The 20,893-nt window shown below is 36.3% G+C and overlaps 1 protein-coding gene across 1 annotated transcript in view; it reads left to right on the top strand.

Annotated features, from left to right (window-relative positions):
- Window positions 1-18,837, top strand: part of XRCC5 (X-ray repair cross complementing 5) — a 107,862-nt gene extending 89,025 nt beyond the window's left edge. The window contains exons 17-21 of the mRNA XM_074298741.1: window positions 1,743-1,852; window positions 2,591-2,687; window positions 4,238-4,305; window positions 17,478-17,549; window positions 18,401-18,837. Of these exons, the coding sequence (XP_074154842.1) occupies window positions 1,743-1,852; window positions 2,591-2,687; window positions 4,238-4,305; window positions 17,478-17,549; window positions 18,401-18,415 (362 nt within the window). The 3' untranslated portion in view covers window positions 18,416-18,837. The remainder of the gene's footprint in view (window positions 1-1,742; window positions 1,853-2,590; window positions 2,688-4,237; window positions 4,306-17,477; window positions 17,550-18,400) is intronic.
- Window positions 18,838-20,893: the final 2,056 nt, after the last annotated feature.

Below are 20,893 nucleotides of genomic sequence, written 5' to 3'. Positions count from 1 at the left end.
TGTGTGTGTGATTTTCTCACTTTAAGAAAGCTCATTTCTCTATTTGGTCCCCGGGTAGCTTGGGAGCCATTGAGTTAAATATCTCTTAGAAGCAGTTTTGTATTTTGTAATATGACTTGTATTTATATCACACTTTCTCAAAGTAAGGAATCTCTCCATCCCACTATAAGAGAAGCCAGGGACCCTAAGTCTCTGTGTAACATTCTCTGAACGCTTCTATTTCTTAGTTGTGTCAGATTTTCTAGTTTTGAATGAGCTGAATATCAAAGCATATGAGAGAATATTCTCATGTGTAGCTGGTGTAGGAGATAGCAAATATTTTCATTACTTGGTCTTTTCATGCTGGCGAAGAGAGATAACCTTAGCCAATTGGAGCGTTTCGGTGATGGTTTTCTGTTCTGCTTACTAATCAAGGATGTGCTCCTTGGTTACTTTACTAAAAGGGATTCATCTGAACATGCATTCTTTCTTTAGAACTGAAGATAGATATTAATTTAAAACTGCAGAATGAGTTGATTAAATTTCTGAAGTCATAGGCAAGTGCTTTCTATTGATCCTTCAAATAGTTTATAATGAAAAGCATAATCACCTGGCTGGTGTAAAAAAGGAAATAGTTTACTAGAATGTTTTTCCCTATACCGTTGATATGCTAGAAATAAAATTTGCCTTTTCACATATATTCAAGGGGACTTAAAAAAAGTGTTTGAAATTGGATTTTATGTTTTTCAGAAGACATAGACCAGTGTACAAGCCATTGTTGTTGGCAGTGTATTGATTAAGTTTTATTAAGAATGTCATCTGACAATGTCAATGTCCCTTCATAATCACAAAAGTTCAAAGTTGAATAAGTGGTTTGAACAGCTGTTCATCTTGGAATATATTAGTCATTGAGCACTAATTACCAAACAGCAAAGAAAGTATCTGTAGAAATAAATGAAGAAAGATTATTTCAGAATAAGAGTGCTCATCCAGTCAAAAATCCTGGTGGTTCTTCTGTGTCTGCACTCTTATTTATTCATTTAAAGTCTAGTTTATTACTTGTTCAGCAGCCTCACTTTAGAGTCCATTTTTCAAGTCATTTCAGCCAATTCATGCTCCTTGCGAATTAGAGCATCTTTGAAGCTTTCTCAGGATGGTTGTCACGGCTTGTCACTAGTTTTCTGTTTTTTGTTTTTTTTTTTTAATTGAAAGTCCAGGGTTTATGAAGTATAGAACAACATCATACAGATTATATAGGCCAGCCTGAGTGTGCAGTGTGATTTAACCAGTAACATCTATAAATATATGAAGTGATCATATTTAATTAATGAATAATGCAAGAAGGAAGCATTGCCTAAATGGTCTTAGTACATGTTACCAAAGAAAATTCAGTTCTGGATTTAATCAGACTTCTTACATCAGATATATTTTGTATTATGAGTTGATATAAAAATGCAACTTTGAATGGCTCAGCTGACCACTAAATTCTAAAATGGTCCTAGTAAAAATTAATGATGCTGAGATTTCTATACTAAAAAAGAACAATTAACTATAATCAGACCCATCCTAAGCATTAAATATAAGTGAGTATTATAGTGATGAGGAGTCTGTATGTAAGATAACTGTTTTCTTAGGAATTAATTTTACATATAACTTATCCCTAAAAAGAGCTTTATATATATATATATATATATATAAAATTGAAAGATCTAAAATGTAACATGAACATATAGAAATGACCACTTTTTTTCCTTATCTTTCAGTAAGCTGCCAGTTGATACACCATATTTACCAGTTTTTGGAGACCAAAGGACTACAGTACTATATGAAGAGCCTTGACTGCATCAAAGCATTCAGAGAGGAAGCTATTCAGGTATCAGAAATGTTTTCTTTCTCTTGTCTAGGACGCAGATCTTTCCATAACCAGGAACAGCATTAAAGGGTAGATTCTAGATATCTGATATCTAGATATCAGTGAAACATGCTTGACTTTGGAAATAATCAGTCTCCCTTCTCATCACTGGTGACTGTAGAATAGGACCAGAGAATAGAGAATTCATTGACGTTTTAGTGTCACTTTAAAAGGAAAGGACAAGAATGAATTGTTAAAGCATTTATATGTATTATCATATGCTCTTCCTAAGGACATGCACATTTCAAGCTCTGAAGATAATCTCAATTGTAAGAAAGGAACTGTATTTTGTGACTGGATAGAAGAGAAGGCACATTGTGAAGTGTGAAAACAAGAAGGGGTTGTGCAGGCCCAGAATCATTACTGAGAAAAACTGATAGAAAAAAAGTTTTTGCCTTTTGTTCCTCTTCTTTTCCCAAGAAGGAAAATAAGCTAATACAAGAAATCAGATCTTCAGACAAGGCAAAAATATATTATCCATTAAATTGGCCTTGATTTTTGTTTTTGTTTTGTTTAGATATCTGAGAAGATTGTACAATCAAAAAACATGAGAAAAAATGGCTAAGCCCAGTATAGAATAAAGCAGATTCAGAAGCCAAAAACCTTAGTATAGTAGTAGAAAGTAACAGGGAAAGATCTGAAAAAAACAAAACCAGGAATATTTTGTGTTTACTTTTTCTTTGTCTTTCCCCACTAAAGTTGTCAGAAGAACAGAATTTTAACAATTTCTTGCAAGCCCTTCGAGACAAAGTGGAAGATAAAGCTCTAAATGATTTCTGGAATATTATTGTTCAAGGTAAAGTGGCATTTTTTTGTTTCCTCCAGCTAGGTGGATTATTGTCTTAAACTTAAGTGATCAACTGAATTAGTCATATTATGTAGTGATCTGTTGGCTTCTCATTTAGACTTAAGAAATGTTCTTAAGTATAGCCAAAGCTGCCAAATTATCATAAAAAAAACATAACCTAAGTGTCAAACATATTTTTAAAGATGGCCCATTTAATTAACGTCAAGCTAAAATGACTTCATTCCAATATTTTTAAAGACTGTGCTAATTAAGAAAATTACGAAGCTTTGTAAATAAACTCCTAAAACTTTGCTGAGTTAGTAAGAAAAAGGTATTCTCTCTTAGGTTTAATATGAAATTCACTTTCAGTCCATTATGTGATTTCCATTAGACCTATCCTCATTTTTTTCAGATCCCACTTGCAATGTTTATTCACTGAAATTTCAGTTTATTCACTGAAAATATATGTGTTGAAAGGAGCTGATATTGGCTAGAATAGTCACTCATTCATAATAAGAATTGGAAATTATTTTCAACTTTATTCTTTTTGTACAACTTATTTGTGGAGGCAGTTGAATATAATCTATTCTCCTTGAAATAGAACTTCATCATATGGGCAGCTATTTCTCTGACAGTTAATTTTTCAATTCTTTTAACTTCTGCATTGGGAAGCAAAAGTATAATTAAGTGAATGGGCATAATGAGAGAGATGGACGGAGAGAAACTTAACCACCTAGGATCCCACAGCTAGCTAGTAAATGTCTTGAGACTATATTTGAAATAATAATCTTCCTGTGTCTGGATCTCCAGCTATGTCCCCTGTGCTACCTAGATATCTATAATAATTGTAGCTAGCTTTTATATAGCATTTTAAGGTTTGTAAAGAGCTTAAAAATATTCTCTCATTTGATAATATGAATATTATCTCATTTTGCTTAATTCACATCATCTAGGTCTTTGCAGACCCTAGATACATTAGATAGTTGTCATATGCTTAGAAAGCATATTGAGTTCAGGACAAAATTTTGTAGAAACTATTTTATCCCTTGATCTTCTGAGAGCAGCCATCCTCTTGAGATAAAACACATTACCATTACCATTTTTAGGAGCAAATGGGTTAAACCATTGTGTAATTCTACAGGTACCTCCTACTTTAGTCACTTGAGAATGGAGAGAATCATGGGGTGGAGAGGAAAGGTCTTCTCCATTTGAATTGATCTCAACAAACTAAGTCAATATACTATGCTGGAATAAAGTTTATGTGTGACATGGGTATTTTCCTTCTGCCTTTTTTTTTACAACATGCTAACATAATAATCAAGAATTCTAGGCATATGCTGTTTGCAAAGCACATTGCAAAATACATACCCCTACTCAAAGGATTTTCCTATTGTGGATTTTGCACAATCCCATGGTATTTTTATTGTTGTTATTATGTGTGTTATTAAAAACTATAGTTTCAAGTCTGGGAGAGGATTGGCTAGAGGACAGAATTAGTTTGTTGTAACTCCTGGGACTTTACCATGTGACTTTTTTTTTTTTTTTTTTTTTTTTTTTAGATGGGATTACTCTGATCACAAAAGATGAATCTCCAGGAAGCTCTGTGACAGCTGAGGAAGCCAAAAAGGTATTGGTAGATCACTGTATCTGTGGTTGCTGGGTGATTGTAGGGAGCAGTGTTCAAAAAAAGGGGCTTCCTAAACTAAACAAAATCTTAGAATGCCTAATTAGCATTTTTTTCCTTCATTCATCCAACAGACACTCACAAACTTCCTGTGGTTTAAGTTCCCATACCTCAGGGTTGTTTCTTAAAACTCTTTAATATTGTTGAATGAGAAGAGGTTAGTGTGATCACATCATGGCCTGCCTACTGACACCTTAGCCATGACTGCCAAAAGTCACTTAAACTGTTTAACCTCTTCTTGCAAATAAACCACAGTCTCATGGTGAAACCTGTTTTCTCTCCCCCAGTGCTACATAGTTAATGACTGCTTTTGAGTACTCTTCCCCCTCTCCATCAGTTGTGCTATTTGCAGAGTTAATGTGTCCCCCCCAGGTAGAAGCTTGTTTAACTAATTAACGCTGTCACTTGGCAAACATGTTCCTGGGTAAGAAATGAGGGGCTACAGTTTACCAAGCAATGTGGTTGTACTCTGCTTTGTATGCTTTGTTTTACTTTTTAAAAATTTACTGTTATCTTTTATTTTTATATCCCTTTCTTTTTTTAATATATCTTGCCTATAACAGGAAATTAAGAGGGGAAAAAAGCATTTCAGCAAAACTAACCTATTTGACAATTAAAACAGTATATTCAGGATACATTTAAGAATAGAGGTAACATGTTTTTATGGAACTTACAAATGGGAGGTAGAACTTCCTAAAATCCTCTGTGAAGAGAGAGCATTGAGGACTGCCTGAGGATCAGTCATTCAGTTAGTTCTCCCCCTGTGGCCAGACTCCTTGACTGGGTACTTTGAGGGCTTTTAAAAGCAAGACAAGATATGGACCATATCTTAAGAAAGAGAATTCTGGATCTTCTTTTAGCATGGGCATTCCCGTGGGTTTCTCATTGTTGTATAGCTTTTAGAATTGTACTTATTTAAAAAATATTTGCTCTCAAGGATTTATTACATTGTAGTAAGAATATTTTGAGAGTTAAATGAATTACCCAAAGTTACAAAAACAATTAAAAGGAAAGCCAAGACTAAAACTCAGGTCTCCTGACTCCCAGACCATTAACCTTTCCACTATACCTCATTCATTGCATATATTTATCTATAATTCTAATTAATTTCTCTCCATTCAAGCATGTCTTATCTTCAGGCTATCTGAGAATTCTTTATTAGTGAAAGAGAAAATAGAAATAGAATGTTTTTTATTACTATAGTAATGTCTTTTCCCCAAGAAACTTTATCCTTGTTTTTAACAGTTAACTGGCTATGAGCATTTAATCTGTTGATTTTAAGAGGTATTAGGTGAGGTACCAAGAAAGGGAACTAATAAATAGAATTGTCAGTGAGACTTTGATTTATGAAAGCCAATCCCTAGAATTTTGCAGGATTTGCATGCCTCAGGTTATCTTCAAAGCCAAATTTTTAAAAATATAATTATTTTTGGCCAGACACCCAAAATATTCATTTTTATTCCCTTCAAAGTAAATGTTGAGTTTGGTCATTTCCCAAATAATCAATTAAAGGAAAATGATTACAGAGATTGTAAGATAATCCTCACAATTAATTTAAGTTCTTCTTGATTATTTGCTTTAATTAAATAGAAAAAAACCAGTTTGTCAAAATTCTTCAAATATTGACAATTTAAGAGATATACTTATCCCAAGAGGTTCTTTTTTAATTTAAAAAAAAAAAAGTTAAATTATAATTTGGCATGTATGCACCATCCAAAGAGGGAACTGACTCCCTTTACTCTATTCCAGGAATGAAGAGTAAATATTTTATGTCATGGGCAGAGAGATCATGTTCTGATAAACTGCTCTGACATGTTGACTCATTTCTTAGTATTTCTTTTAAGTTTTCTATTTCCTATCTGATTTTCTGAGATTCAATAAATTACATTTTAAAAGTACATTTTCTTATTTATTTTTTTATTATAATCACAGTTTGTTAATAAATTTTGTCTTTTAGACAAATTTTTTATTATCTATTGTTATTGTTTAGGATTTCATCAGCACTTAATATTCAGAAAAGTTCATTTATTAATTTTTGTTGGATTTTTAAAAATGTATTTAAAACTTAAAAAAAGGAAAAAAAATTGCCACATACACAGCTGAACATAAGAGCAGATTCAAAATATGAACGGATAAATTTCCATTTCAGGAAAGCCTAAATTATAAGTACTACACATTACGTTCAGAGCTGCCTTTGCTTCTGTACAGCTTTTCTTTTGTTCTCTGCTGTTCACTTTTTAACCTTAGTCTTTTTTTCCCCTTCTTCTTCTCCACAAACACATGCATGTATGTAGATATCTATAATCATGTACATATATACATACAAACATCTAAGGCCATACTATGCTTCTTGGTCCTCTGTTTCTCTAAATGTGGATAACATCATCCTTTATAAGTCCAAATCTCCATATTTTTCTAAGTCCATCAATTCATCATTTCCTATTTTACAGCAATATTCCAGCCTTATAATATTTAATTATTTTAAATACCTAAAATAATATTGATTAGTATGGCTGACATATAGTGTAGTTTTCCCCTAGCTTTCTTTTTTGATTAAATCTATTTTAGTTTTAACTTTGTCTGAGATGTTATTATTCCCCACTTTTTTCTGATAAATTGTACTCCTGATCATTATTATTGTTTCTATCCCTGCTGACTCCTCTACTTTACTTCTATTTGCTTCCTTGCCTTGTTATTATTTCATCTACTTCCCCTTCAATCTTCTTCTCCAGACCCTTTCCCTCCCTCTTTATCCCATTCTTGTTAATCTGAACACCCTTCTGTGCTCTTCCCCTTATCCTATTCCCTCCCCTTCTTATTTGTTTTAAAATTTAGAAGGCTTTTATACACATAAATATATAGATATAGACAGATAGATAGACAGACAGGTCCCTCTTTAACCCATTTCCAGAGAGTAGGATTCCAGAACTGTCAGCTCTCCTCCTCCATCTAATTCCTCTATGTCAGTTATTCCTCTCGAATTTCATTTCTATAACATAATTATTCTTTTTTATCTTTTTCTACACAGTATTGCTTTTTAGAATCACATCATAATCAGCTATACCCTTACCTTTCTTTTGGATTACCCAATTACTAATGACATACAGGTTACATTTCCTTATATAAGGCATAAACAATTTGTACTTACTGAGTCCCTTGAAATTAGTCTTTGATGATTCCAATTGATTAATGATGGACAGAACCAGCTACATCCAGAAAAGGAACACTGGGAAATGAATGTAAACTGTTATTTTTACCTTCTGAATCCAATTCTTCCTGTGCAACAAAAAATTCGGTTCTACACACATATATTGTATCTAGAATATACTATAATATATTTAACGTATATAAGACTGCTTGCCATCTGGGGGAGGGGGTTGGGGGAGGAAGGGAAAAAATCTGAACAGAAGTAAGTGCAAGGGATAATGTAAAAAAATTACCCATGCATATGTACTGTCAAAAAAAATGTTATAATTATAAAATAAAATAAAAATTAAAAAAAAAAAAAAAGAAATTAGTCTTTGATGGTTACCTTATATTTCTCTTGGATCTTATATATCAAACTTTCTAATAAGTTCAGGTCTTTTTGCAACAAAATCCTGAAAGTCTGACAATTCATTGAAAATCCTTTCTTTTTTTTTTTTTTTTTTTTTTTTTTCCATTTAGAATTATGCTTAATTTTGCCGGATGTGATATTTTTAGCCCCAACCCTAGTTCTTTTTTTCTTCAGTACATATAATTGTCTTTTAATGTAATTGCTGCTAGGTCTTGTGTGATTCTCATTGGTGCCACTGTATTTGAATTTTTTTTTTCTTACTGCTTGTAACATTTTCTTCTTGACCTAACGATTTCAGAATTTGACTATGATGTTCTTGTAAGTTTTCCTCATATGATTTGATCTCAGTAGATTTTTATTTGTATTTTCCCCTCTTATTCTTCTAACACTTCAGGATAATTTCCTTTAAAGTCTTTTTTGAATTCTCCCATGAATTCTTTTTTGACCAAGTGATCATTAGGTGTTATTCTTTTTACTAGGAAAGGCTTTTTTGTGCTTCAGTGTCCTCCTCTGAAGATGAGCCCAGGTCTTTCCAATCTCCGTAGCAGCTCTATGGTTGGGTTCTTTCTCCTTTGCCTGATCATTTAAAAAAAAAAAAAAAAAAGTCTAGCACATTGTTGGTGTTAATCTAGTTTTAGGGGATAGGGGATGGTACCTTCAGCCTTAGGGCCTCCTTTTCCCTCTGGCCTGGCACCTGAAACCAAGAGCTCTGCTCTCCTGTGAATGGTGTTCCTGTCCAGATGTGTGAAGGCTCCTTCTTGCTCAGGGGTACATCTCAGGTACCACAGCTGCATACTGTCTGGGAGGTGAAAATTCTTGGGGCTAGGGCTGAGCCTACCTTCTAATCCAGCTAGCCCCAGGGCAGGGCTTGCCAGTTACTGGTTTAGAGGAATTAGCCTGGACATTTTTATACTAATTTTTACTTGGGCCAAATCTCAGTCTTACTATCTTTCTTCAGTTCTTGTTTGTCCCAGGAGGCCCCTACTGTTCTGCTTTAACTCTTGTTTCTGACAGCTCTACCTTTATCCTAAAATGCTATTTTGTCTCAGTTGTGGGGGAAATTGGAGAACTTAGAATTTTCTTGATCTCCTCTACTATCTTCCCAGAATCCTCCCAATTTTCATTGAACTTTTACTTGGAAATTCCTAAGTGAAGTATAATATACAAAACAAATTCGATAATAGCCTTGATGTCACCTGTGAGTGAGTTCCCAACTTGGATTGTATCACATTAACAGTATTATATTTTCAGTTCTGGGTGCCATACTTTTGAAAAGGCATTGGATTATCTAGGTGAGACAGTGAATTGAGGATTTGCCCTGGAATCAGGAAGATCTAAGTTCAAATCCAGCCTTAAAATTTTATACTCATTGTGTGACTTGGGCAAGTCATTTAACCCTAATTGCCCTCACAAACAAAACAAAAAACCTTCACTACAAAATGAGAAAAAATTAAATTACCATATATACAGCAAAACATCAGAGAATTACAGTATAAAATAATAAATTTCAATTTCAGAAAAACCCATGTAATAAATATTATACATTGTTTTCAAAATTTTCCATCTTTTCTTTATTTTGTAATGTAATTTCCCTATTTTTCTCTTTTCAATAATCTGTTTTAGCTTTAACTTTGTCTGAAATCCATGATTACTTCTATTCTTTTTTTTTTTTTACATGATAAATTCTACTTCTTTCCTTTATTTTATCTTTGTGTATATCTCCCAATTTTTTGGTGTTCCCTGAATGTAACGTATTATTGAATTCACATTTCTAATCTGCTAAACATTTCCATTTTATGGGTAAATTCATCATATTTACATTCTAAACTATATTAGCTTATGTATTTTCCTCCTTCTTCTTTTTCCTCACTGTCCTTATCACCTGTTTACCCTACTCCTCCTCACTCCTCTGTTTTACTTCTACCCACATCTTTATCCTGCTATTACTTAACTTAGCAATCTCTCCAACAGTCTTTTCCCTTATCCTCTTTGTCACCCTATCCCTTTGCCTTCCTATTTCTTTATGAATTTAGAAGACTTATACCCTTCTAAATATAAATAAATATTGTTTCCTCTTTAGCTCATTCCCAATAAAAGTAAGATTCCAGCATTATTCACCCTCCCCTTTATTGGTTTCTTCTGTATCCGTTTTTCTTTTTATGCTGTTTTTATATTACTCCTTTTAACATCTCCCTACACAATTATATATTTTAGTCACTCGATCATGAACAGCTCAGCCCAAGCTTTCTTTCAGAGTACCCAAATAATGATGATAGTCACAAGAGATTGATAACATTTCAAAAATAAAAGGTAAATTTGAACTTATTATATCCCTTATCATCAATTTTAATGATTTATCTTATTTTTCTCCTGCATCTTGTATGTCTAATTTTCCATTAACTTCTGCTGCTTTTGTCACAAATACCTAAAAGTCTTTCAGCTCATTAAATGTCCTTTTTTTTTTCTTCCCCCATTCCAGGGATAAAAGAGAATGTTGCTGTCCCCTATAGTTTTATTATCTGTTTTATCTTCTGAAACTCATTTAACTTTTCCTTTAAGAATTTGGATGCAATATCATTTGTTCCATAAGTTTCATATTGATATATTGACAATTGATATTAATATTGATTTACTATGTGTAATAGATTTTAGTTTCCCTGCTTATTTCTTTTAATTACATCTATTTTTGCTGTTGCATTGTCTGATCTCTTGATTGTTATCTTTCTCTGCCTTTTGTTTTTGGTTTTTGGTTTCTAGTCTATTCTAACCGCTTCCATTTTATAGATGGAAGCCCTCACATTCACAATTATGATTACTGTATTTTCTTCCACTCTATTTTTCCCCTATCCTTCTCTCTTTTTACTGTGTCCTTCCTTAAAAGTGTGTTTTGCTTCTGCTGCCTCCTTTAATCTCATCACCATTTTATCATCCTTTCCTTTTTCTTATCTCCTTCCCCTATTTCCCTATTGAATGATAGATTTCTTTTTTTTTTTTTTAATTTAATAGTTTTTATTTACCAGATATATGCATGGGTAATTTTACAACATTGACAATTGCCAAACCTTTTGTTCTAATTTTTCCCCTCCTTCTCCCCCCCCCCCCCCCCCGCCATGGCAGGTTGACCAATACATGTTAAATATGTTAAAGTATAAATTAAATACAATATATGTATACATGTCCAAACAGTTATTTTGCTGTACAAAAATAATTGGGCTTTGAAATAGTGTACCATTAGCCTGAGAAGGAAATCCAAAATGCAGATGGACAAAAATAGAGGGATTAGGATTCTATGTAGTTTTTCATAGTCTCAGAGTTCTTTCGCTGGGTGCAGCTGGTTCAGTTCATTACTGCTCTATTGGAACTGATCTGGTTCATCTCATTGTTGAAGAAGGCCACGTCCATCAGAATTGATCATCATATAGTATCGTTGTTGAAATATACAACAATTTCCTGGTCCTGCTCATTTCACTCAGCATCAGTTCATGTAAGTCTCTCCAGGCCTTTCTGAAAGCATCCTGTTGGTCATTTCTTACAGAACAATAATTGAATGATAGATTTCTATATCCAACTGAGTGTGTTTCTTTCTTGCTTACCTTTTTGTGCTTCTCTTGAGTTTTGTGTTTGCACATTCTGCTCTTTTCTATTTCTGTTCTGCTCTTTTCACCAGGAATATTTAAAAGTCCTCTGTTTCATTAAATGTTAATTATTTTCCCCTGAAGTATTATACTTAGTTTTGCTGGGTAGTTTGTTTTGTTTTGTTTTATTGTTGTTGTTGTTGTTGTTCTTGTTCTTGTTCTTGTTGTTGTTGTTCTTTGGGTTTTTTGTTTGTTTGTTTTAAGTGATAAATCTTAGTTCCTTTGACTTCTGGAATATCCTTTCTGAAGCCTTCTGCTTCTTTAATATTGATAATGTTAAATCTTCCATTATCCTGACTCTGGATCCCCAATATTTTAATTTTTTTTTTTGGTTGTTTTTTTTTTTTCCTGGCTGCTTGCAGTATTTTTCTCCTTGACCTGGGAGTTTTCATTTTGAGGTCTCTTTCAGGAAGTAATTGATAGATCCTTTCAGTTTTTGTTTTGCCTTCTGGTTCTAGGATATCAAGGAAATTTTCTTTGATAGTTTCTTGAATGATGATGTCTAGGCTGGGTTTTTTAAATAAATGGCTTTCAGGAGGTATCTTTTTACTCATGCCTGAGTTGGATTGAAGTGAAGCAGGCTTGCACAAACTTGTGAGGTTCACTGTCTCCCAAAGACACCGAAGCCCAGACACAATTCAGGAGGACAGTTCTGGTACAGATGACCTCGGGCTCCTGGCTGTCTGACCCAACTCTGAGTGCGCCACGGTGCCTGCCTCTGTTGCCCCATTCGGCTGAGGGGGATCTTTACTGTCTTGAAGTAGATCCTTCCCCAACAGACCCCACCCCAGTTACATCCGCCAAAATGCCCACTGCACATGCTATGGCTTCTTGGAGCCCTAGGTGAGTGGCAAGTGAATCAAACGTACACCAGAGGTGGAAAGCAGCACCGAGAGGGCTCAGAGCTCTCCCACCAGAGGGACCAGTCTTCCCTGAACACCTGCACCCCTTCCCGAACCTCCTGTCCTCCTTTCAAAAATTCTTACAGACTATTTGTGACCATATTGTAGGAGAGCCTTTCAAGCTCATGTTGGTCAGATGCACCCCTCGTGCTGTCTGAGCTCTCTGAACCCCAGTTTTATCATCCCTGAAATGCGAACATTGGACTAGGTGATTTCTCAGATCCCTTCTGGCTCTAAACCTTGTTATCTTTTGAATGAGAAATAAATAAGCAAAGAGAATTCGTTTCAGAAAAGGATTAAAAACCAGGGAGCTTTGGAGAAAGTGAATGGGGACGTGGAAATCAGGCAAGGGAAAAGGTAGTGGAAATCCATCTAGGGCATCAGAGGAAAAGGGAGAGACACAGAATTGAACCTCTAGATTGTGACTCCCAATATTTGCTTCCCATTTTAACCCCCAAGGCCTAACCTTGAAAATATCCTGAACAGAGAAACTGATGGCTACTCTCCCAGCTCACTTATTAGAATTGCAGTGGTAAAAACTCAGACCAAAGAAATAGTTAGCAACAGCACTGATGCTCCTACTTGTGTAGTTTTCTTGGGCACTAGGAACCTTGGCCACTTCTGGGTTATTCATCTCTTTTATCCATTCAAGACCCTGTAATAAGCAGCAGTGTTGATTAAGACAGACATTGCAGGCCTGAGAAGGCAGCAGCTCCTAGCCAGTGACTGCCATGGCCCCTGGGGTAACCCGCCCTCTCTCCCCAGAGGCACCAGTAAGCAGAGTCAGCAGCACAGGGTTTGTGTGTGCTCATCTGCCACGGGCAACTTTCTGAGCCTCAGAGATCACAGATGAATAGTTAGCTTCCCTCCTTACTACTCTCCCCCTCTTGAGACGATGACCTACAGAGGGCATGGATAAAACCCTGTCCAGTGCTGAGCACAAGCAACTTTCATGTAAACATAGTGTCCTTCAGGACACTTGATACATCTACATCTTAGCCCATAATAACTTCCTGCTGGAGCCATGCTTCCAATAGCAGCTGTCTGAGGAGCAAACCAAGGTCAGTTCATCTGTTTTCCAATTTTAAAGAATCTTAGTGATGGTGACTTAGATTTTCTACTTCATTCCTCTGCCTTCAATCTGGATAAGATTGCGTCCCGACCACGTTTGAACAATAGCTGTCTACCTCTTTTTTTTTCTTTTTTTTTTTTTAAGATCTTCAAATCTTTTTTTGACAAGACAGTATTTTAGGGAAAGAGAGTGGCGCCAGAGAGGTGATCTCCAAAAATAGGAGTAGGTCCTCTGCAAATCTTTTATTTTCCAAGTGTATTACAAAGAGAATGAGCAGAAATGAAAGTTGACTTTCACTCCATTGTACTGTGTGCATATTATCTGTTTCTTTTATTGAGAAAACAGGCCCATCACTATATTCCAAGCTAGAGCTGTATCCTCCCCATCACTGTGCAGACTGGAAATTACTTGCAGTTAAGAGCTTGGAGCATGGGGAATGATAAGTTGAAGATATCTGCTTTGCCAGAGGCTTTGGGAAGGATAATGGATGGCAGCTTAGCTTTTAGACATAATTTGCTTACGCAGAAATGCAAAGTGGATCTTGTCAGGAAAATCAATTGCAGATGTTCGGTGCTTGGTGGAAATGAAACTTTCTGTTTGCTACTGTGTGCTTCTCCCTGGAAAATTAGCTCAGGCTCCAATATTTAATTTTGTGTACAGTGGTCATCCTGAGCAAGCAAACTTATCTTCTAATTCAGTCTTTAATTTCATTTTGAGGTTTGCAATGGTGGTTGGGAGGTGACTGGGAAATAGAGCTTTAAAAAGTTAGCAGTGTCACAAAACCCATGAAATTTTCAGATTAATCATCTATAAGTACTTTTAATGCCCTTACTCTGTGCCTAGCGCCTAAGTGATAAGGAAGTTATGAGAGAAATATTAGGTACAAAATCTACTCTTGTGAAATTTATAATTTGGTCAGGAAAATAATGATTCTGAAGTCACATGTCTGAACTGAAGTGGAGCACATAAGTCATACATTTATGGCCCAGCAGGGGTTTTTGGCAGTGGTTGTTTTCTCTTCTCCTTTTAGCTGAACATTTCTAATGTCAGGTAATGATGCTGAGTGAGAGAGAGAGAGAGGACAGAAAATGGTGTGGCCTTAAAAGTGATGAAATTAAAGAGTATAAATAAAAATGCTAATTTGGAAATTACAGAGCAGATCATACAATCAGGTATATAAACTATATGTAAATTAATATTTCAATCTCATTTCATTTGCCTGGTTGGGGCCTTTGGGAAAGCCTAATCACAGTTTTAAGTGGAATTAAGAATATCATACCTACTTATTATTTCCTTGACTTCCTCTAGTACCACTGGTTCCCATTTTCAAGTCAAGACCCATATTGGTGTCAATACCTTCACAGTTTCTTCCTGAAACGATTATTCCCTCACCTAGCAGCCAGACTTCTTAAAGGAGGGAAGTTGGTGACTGGCAGAAAGAAAGGCTCATTCTGGGACCAGCATCTCCATGGGCACAATGGCAATATTGGCAGAGCTTATAATTCCTTCTACTCCACCTTTCCCTAGCAACAACATCCCTACAGTACATCAGATACCCCAGCTCCTTGGGTACCAGACTGCCATCTCTACTCTTTTTCTGGATTCCCAGAAAACACAGAGAGTAGAAGAAACAGCATGGGAGCTGGAAGAAGGGTGGCAGATTTATATAGCCAAGGAGCTTGAGAGATGCCTAAAGGCTTGGTTTTGGTTTTGGTTTTGCCAGTGACAAAACTCCTGATATTTACTACTCTTTTAGGTTTGTTTTTTTTTGTTTTGTTTTGTTTTGTTTTGTTTTGTTTTGTTTTGTTTTGTTTTTAATACCTTAGGATTGCAAAACTTCAGTTGTATCTAATTTTAAGAGTCAATGCAAAACAAGTTTGGGAGCCACTGTCTTATAAAAACAGACAATAAGATCCATGTGAGCACTTGGTACCATATTTTGATGCTAGAAAGCAGTGGAAACATTTTTATCCTACTCTCAATTTGTATAAAGTACCGAAATTTTTTGAAAGATGGAGAGAGACAGGCATCTGCAGCAGAACAAGAAAGTTAGGATTGACAGGAAATCTTTTTTTTTTCTTCTCTATTTTGTGTGGAGACAACTATATAAGTAAAGGCCTGGATGGAGGAGGCAGTCTCACTAAATTAATTTTCTGTATATACTGTCATTAAGAGAATGAGTCACAAGAATAGTAGGGCTATCTCCCTCTGCCCCTTTCCTTTTAGATGGGGGAAAAAAAGCCACTGCTGAGGATACTTTTCCACCTATTAAATTATTTAGAATTGACTTCACTCTGCTACTAGATCATCTCCTAGGATTGTGGATGATGAAACATAGCTGTTGGTACAGTAAGAAAGAATGAATACAGAACAAAGGTGGTCTCGTCACTACTGTGGCCCCAGCCAGTTCCTCTCCTTTGTAGGTCCTGTGACCTGAGCTGTCCCTGAATCTCTTGATTGTCTTCAGGTGTGCCTCTCTGGCTTGGTTGGCATCCTAGAAGCAATCTGGTAATGTCTTCAGATCCCTTCTCAGAATCATACAGTCAGAAGAATGTCTAAGTCAAAAACCTGTGCCCAGGAAGTTAGCCTGTCTATCTTCCAGCATCCTATTACCATGGCCACTTTGCCAGTACACCCTAGATTGGAAAGCTCCAGACAAGGACATTATCCAGCCACCCATGACTTAACGCCTTTTGAAAGATCACAAAGTCATATATGTGGAACTGGAGGGACAGTATCAGATTATCTTGACTATCCCATCCCCAAAGTCAAAGGTGTTGGCCCCATTTCATTCACTTTTGGAATCTCCAAACACTCTACACCACCACATACCTCCAGCACACATGGACCTTTATATCTTATTCTGTAAAAGTCTTATTTGCTCTAAATGCCCATTCTTTATATAGTTTTTCACAAACAAATCAAGTCCATAGCATTTGTTATATACTTCTACTTTCCAGGCACCATATCAGAATTGGGGATTCAAAAAGAGGCAAAAAGAAATCTCTATTCTCAAAATTTCATTCTCTAATGAGGAAGACAGTATGAATTCAACTCTGTACAAACAAAACTATACGCAAGATAAATTGGAGATTATCAATAGAAGGGAATGACACTAAGATTAAAGAGAACTGGGAAAGATTTCTTGCAGATGATGGGGCTTAGCTGACACTTGATGGAAGCTAGGAGTTCGAAATGAGGAAAGAGAACATCCTAGGTATGAAGAAAGCCAGTGAAAATGCAAGAAGTCAACAAATGGATGTCATGTACAAAGAACAGTAAGGAGATCCATGTCCCTGGATCACAAAGTAGAGGGAGATAAGATCTAAGACAATGGGAAAGATAGGAAAGAGCTATGTTATGAAGGGCTTTAAAAGGCAAATAAAAGGTTTTATATTTGATCCCTAAGCTAATAGGAAGGTACTTGAGTGGGATTCAACATGGTCAGAGCGATACTTAAGAAGATCACATTTGACAGCTGAATGGAAGATAGAGTGGAATGGGGAGAGACTTGAGGCAGGCTGACCCACCAGCAAGCTGTTGCAATAGTCTGGTTGTGAGGTGATGAGCACCTGCATTAGGAGATTGACAGTGTCAGAGGAGAGAAATTTATAAGGCCTTCAGAAACAAGTTGACTCAGAGCCTAAGTGGGGGTTCTCTGAACCTATAGCTTCTCAATAAATGTTGACTGATTTAGCAAGTTCTTTTGATCATTTTTGAATTCTTTTCTCCAAAAGACTTTCTACTGAATCCCAAATAACCTTTTTTTCAGAATCCTCAATTACAAGGGAAGAGATAGGTCAAGATAATGTCATACCTCTTCTGGAGCCCTTAAAAGGAAATACTATTAGAGTAGGTAGTCTTGAATATATAAAGAGAAATAGAACTCTCCTGTAGAGCCAGAGAGAGAGAAAAACACTCCAATAATTTAATTGACTTTATATCCACAGTTCCTAATCCCAAAGGAGAAAGCAGCTGAAATCATGGATGCAGCTGAAGAAGGAGGAGATGTGGATGATTTAGTAAGTATTGGGAGCACAGACTGGCTGATTGTGTGGCTGAAATTGCCTCAGCTGGGAAGACAGCCTGGGAAGCAGCTTGTGAGACTTAACTTCTTTACATTTGAGTTTCCTACACAGTAGAATCCCCCTACATGAGTTACTGAGGTCCATTATAAATTTAATCAGATAGGTAATTTCATAATGGCAAGTGCTGGGTTCTGTGGTTTCAATTGTGTTGTTCACAAAGATTAATCCTCCCTTTTGAAGGGCTAAAAGAGAGCCAGAGAGAGTATTTCTTTGATAACAAAATGGGATCATTTACTGAAATTGCACTTAACTAAAAATGAGATATTCACATAGCAATTTGTGTGGGTTTACAAATAAAAGATATTTTTAAAAGCTTAATTTTTAACTGTTCTCAGTGAACCCAGTACAGACAAACAAGACTCATAGGAATTTATAGGTTTCCGGACTTTTTTATCCTCTATTGTTGATGGCTGTGAAAGCACTAATGTGTTCATGACTGCATCTCTAGCTTTCCCACCCAAAAACTTCCTTCCTTTAAATCTTTAGTAGCAGCCACCTGCTGAAGTCTGCATATTGTGATTTCAGTTTTCATCATGAGAAGCGCTCTTCTCTCTGGGTTTTCTACTGAAGTGATTCCACCACAAAAGTCTCCCACAGATGTATAGTTATTTAAAGTTTCAGTAGACTGTGTGTGCATATGCATTGTTTGTAGATTTGTGTCTGTTTTCATGAAGCTGTTCCTGTCTGGCATCCCTTTCCCTTCCCTTTCCAGTACCTTCCTTGTTTATAGAATGGTGGCCTGGCTTGTTTCCAAATGCTTCTTCTTTATTTATTTATTTTTTTAGCTGGACATGATGTAAGCTATGGAAGAACTTAAGAACATGAGAGCAGAAGGACATTGTGGTGGCTGCAGGGACTAAGGAAGATTCCACAGAGGCTTTTTCAGGGTGGGTTACAAGCAAGCCATTCCAGGAAATCTGCAGTTCTGACAGGAACCCATGGGTTCCAGATGTTGAACATCAATTTGTATATTGATATTTTCTTTGAGTCAGTGAGTTATTTTCTTAAGCTACAGAAAAATGTACCTGATATATGGATACAGAGAGAGACAATGACAATTCTCTTTTCAGTGTTCTCATCTTTATCATTGCTACTGATATTGGAACATTTCTCAAATATTCTGTTAATTCCAAGTGCATAAATTTCACTCTTGAACACCAGGGCTGTACATATATCATTGTTGTGAAAACAACCAAAATAAAGTCATTTTTTTTCTTTGCTACTAGTGTTTCTGGCCTAAGGCACATGGGACCTTCGGTGAGCTTTGGTGGGGAGATAGCTTCAGGAAGAGCTACCGTCCAAGATGAGTCACTGTGTACAGTGTTCACTGAAGAGATTCTTTTTCCTGCTGAGTGGGATTCTGGGCTAGAAAAGCAAGAGTGCTTGCTTCATCTCCTGGAAATGGGTGCTAGAATCATGAAACACTGGCTCCTGCCCCTCCCATGGATCTCAGCTCATCACTAATGAGCTTTTCCAATGAAGACAAAAGAGTTCCTTTCTTGAGTGAGTAACCAGACAAAAAAGCCTTGTTTTTTAAGGAGTCAGAAGAGTTCATGTTCTTGATCTGAAGCCTTCCAGGCATATGACTGGCTTCCTGTGGTCACTCACAGGCTGTGTGCACGAACCTGACCTCCCCCCTCCCCCCAAGCTCAAGCCTTTGGCCTCCAAGTTCAACATTTATTCCATTGTAGTCACTCCTGTAATTACTGAGGTCCTTTTTTACTTCTAAATGTGGTCAACCAAAGTGATAGTAGATTGCACAAGACTAACAAAATCTGTTGTTCTTTCAGTTTCTCACCATTCCTTTCCCTCCTGCTGAGATTCTACTTCTGACTCTAGGGGAACCAGCCTTTCCTAAGATCAAGAGAATGACAGACTAGTCATTCTTCATACTCACTTTTCCTACTCTTTCATCAGTCCTGACACCTCCATCCTCAGGTCCCTAGCCTTTTGATGCTGTGCCATCCTGTTCATCACCTTCCCCCAAATGTTTATCACTGCCATTTGCTCTGTGACCTTAATGCACAAATCATACACAGATGACACAATTGAACTCCTTTGGGTTACAACTAATTACTAAAGCTATGTAGCAGAATCCTTCAGTGCTGAGAAATGCAAAGGTACACACCAAAAGGGGATGTCATGGACTTTTGACATTGAGGGGAAGAAGTGGTTCCATTTGGACCTCTAGGTCATCTTGCATCTTCCATTCTTGGCGCATGATTTACAGTTGTGAAATAAGTACCAAGAAAAAGATGCCATTGTCTTACTAATTTATGTATTTCCTGCTGCATGTTTGTATTTTTATGGACTCTGAAAAATTTCCTAGAAACAGAAGAGCAAAGGTGAGACTTAGCAAATATAATTCCTGCAAACACACAGATGCTCACTTTCTTTTGCAACAAAATAAATTTCCAAATGGAATAAGCTGCCAAATTAAATTAAACATTTATTAACCTCCATCTATGTGCTAGAAGCAAAAGAGCTTATATTCTTTTGGAATTACAACATGTAAATAGATATGTAAATATAAGATACTTTAGGAAAAAACCATGCTGACAGCTCAGGGAATACGAAAGATTCCATATAGGAGTGATACATGAAATGATTCTTGAAAGAATAAAGAGGTACTGAGGAGGAACTCAATGAAAGGCACTGAATGACTTGTGTGGAATGTTAAATTTGGGAGATAGGAACTGGAGCAGAACCTTAAGAAACTGAGGGATAAAATAAGGAAAGTCAGTTATGGGTCAATATGCAAACTAGACTTTTAAATGGTTAACTTCAAAGGTTTCTGAGAAAAATAAAGTAGGAAACCATAGCCTAAATTCTGCTGAGGAAGTCAGCCCAGGAGGACTAGGAAGTGCTCAATAAATAAATACCAAAGACAAAGAAGCAATTCTGAGGAGATAAAAAAGGGGTGGGAGTTTGTCTAGACAGCAGTGAGGATGCACAGGGAATTCAGCAGCCAAGGGAGACTTTTCCCCCCTCCCTTTTTTTGACCAGACTTCACTGCTGTAGTTCCCTAGTGAGGAAACCCTTTCTCTCAATAGAAGTCAGCTCCTGCTTCTCATCTTCCAGTCTTAGAAAGTTGTGGGGCATTGAAGGTTAAATCACTTGATGAAGCAACATTGGCACTATATGTGTATGTGTTGTATATATGTGTATATTGAAAGGTGAAATCACTTGACCAAGCCACATAGGAACCATAGAGATGTATCGACATGTATGTCCTGGGTCCCCCAAGCTAATACCAAAGGCTGGAGAGTCCTGCCCAT

Source organism: Sminthopsis crassicaudata, chromosome 3 (assembly GCF_048593235.1).
Source record: "Sminthopsis crassicaudata isolate SCR6 chromosome 3, ASM4859323v1, whole genome shotgun sequence".
In the NCBI taxonomy this organism is placed as follows: domain Eukaryota; kingdom Metazoa; phylum Chordata; class Mammalia; order Dasyuromorphia; family Dasyuridae; genus Sminthopsis; species Sminthopsis crassicaudata.
Note: the sequence above shows the minus strand (reverse complement) of the source record. Positions and strands in the feature narration are given on the sequence as shown.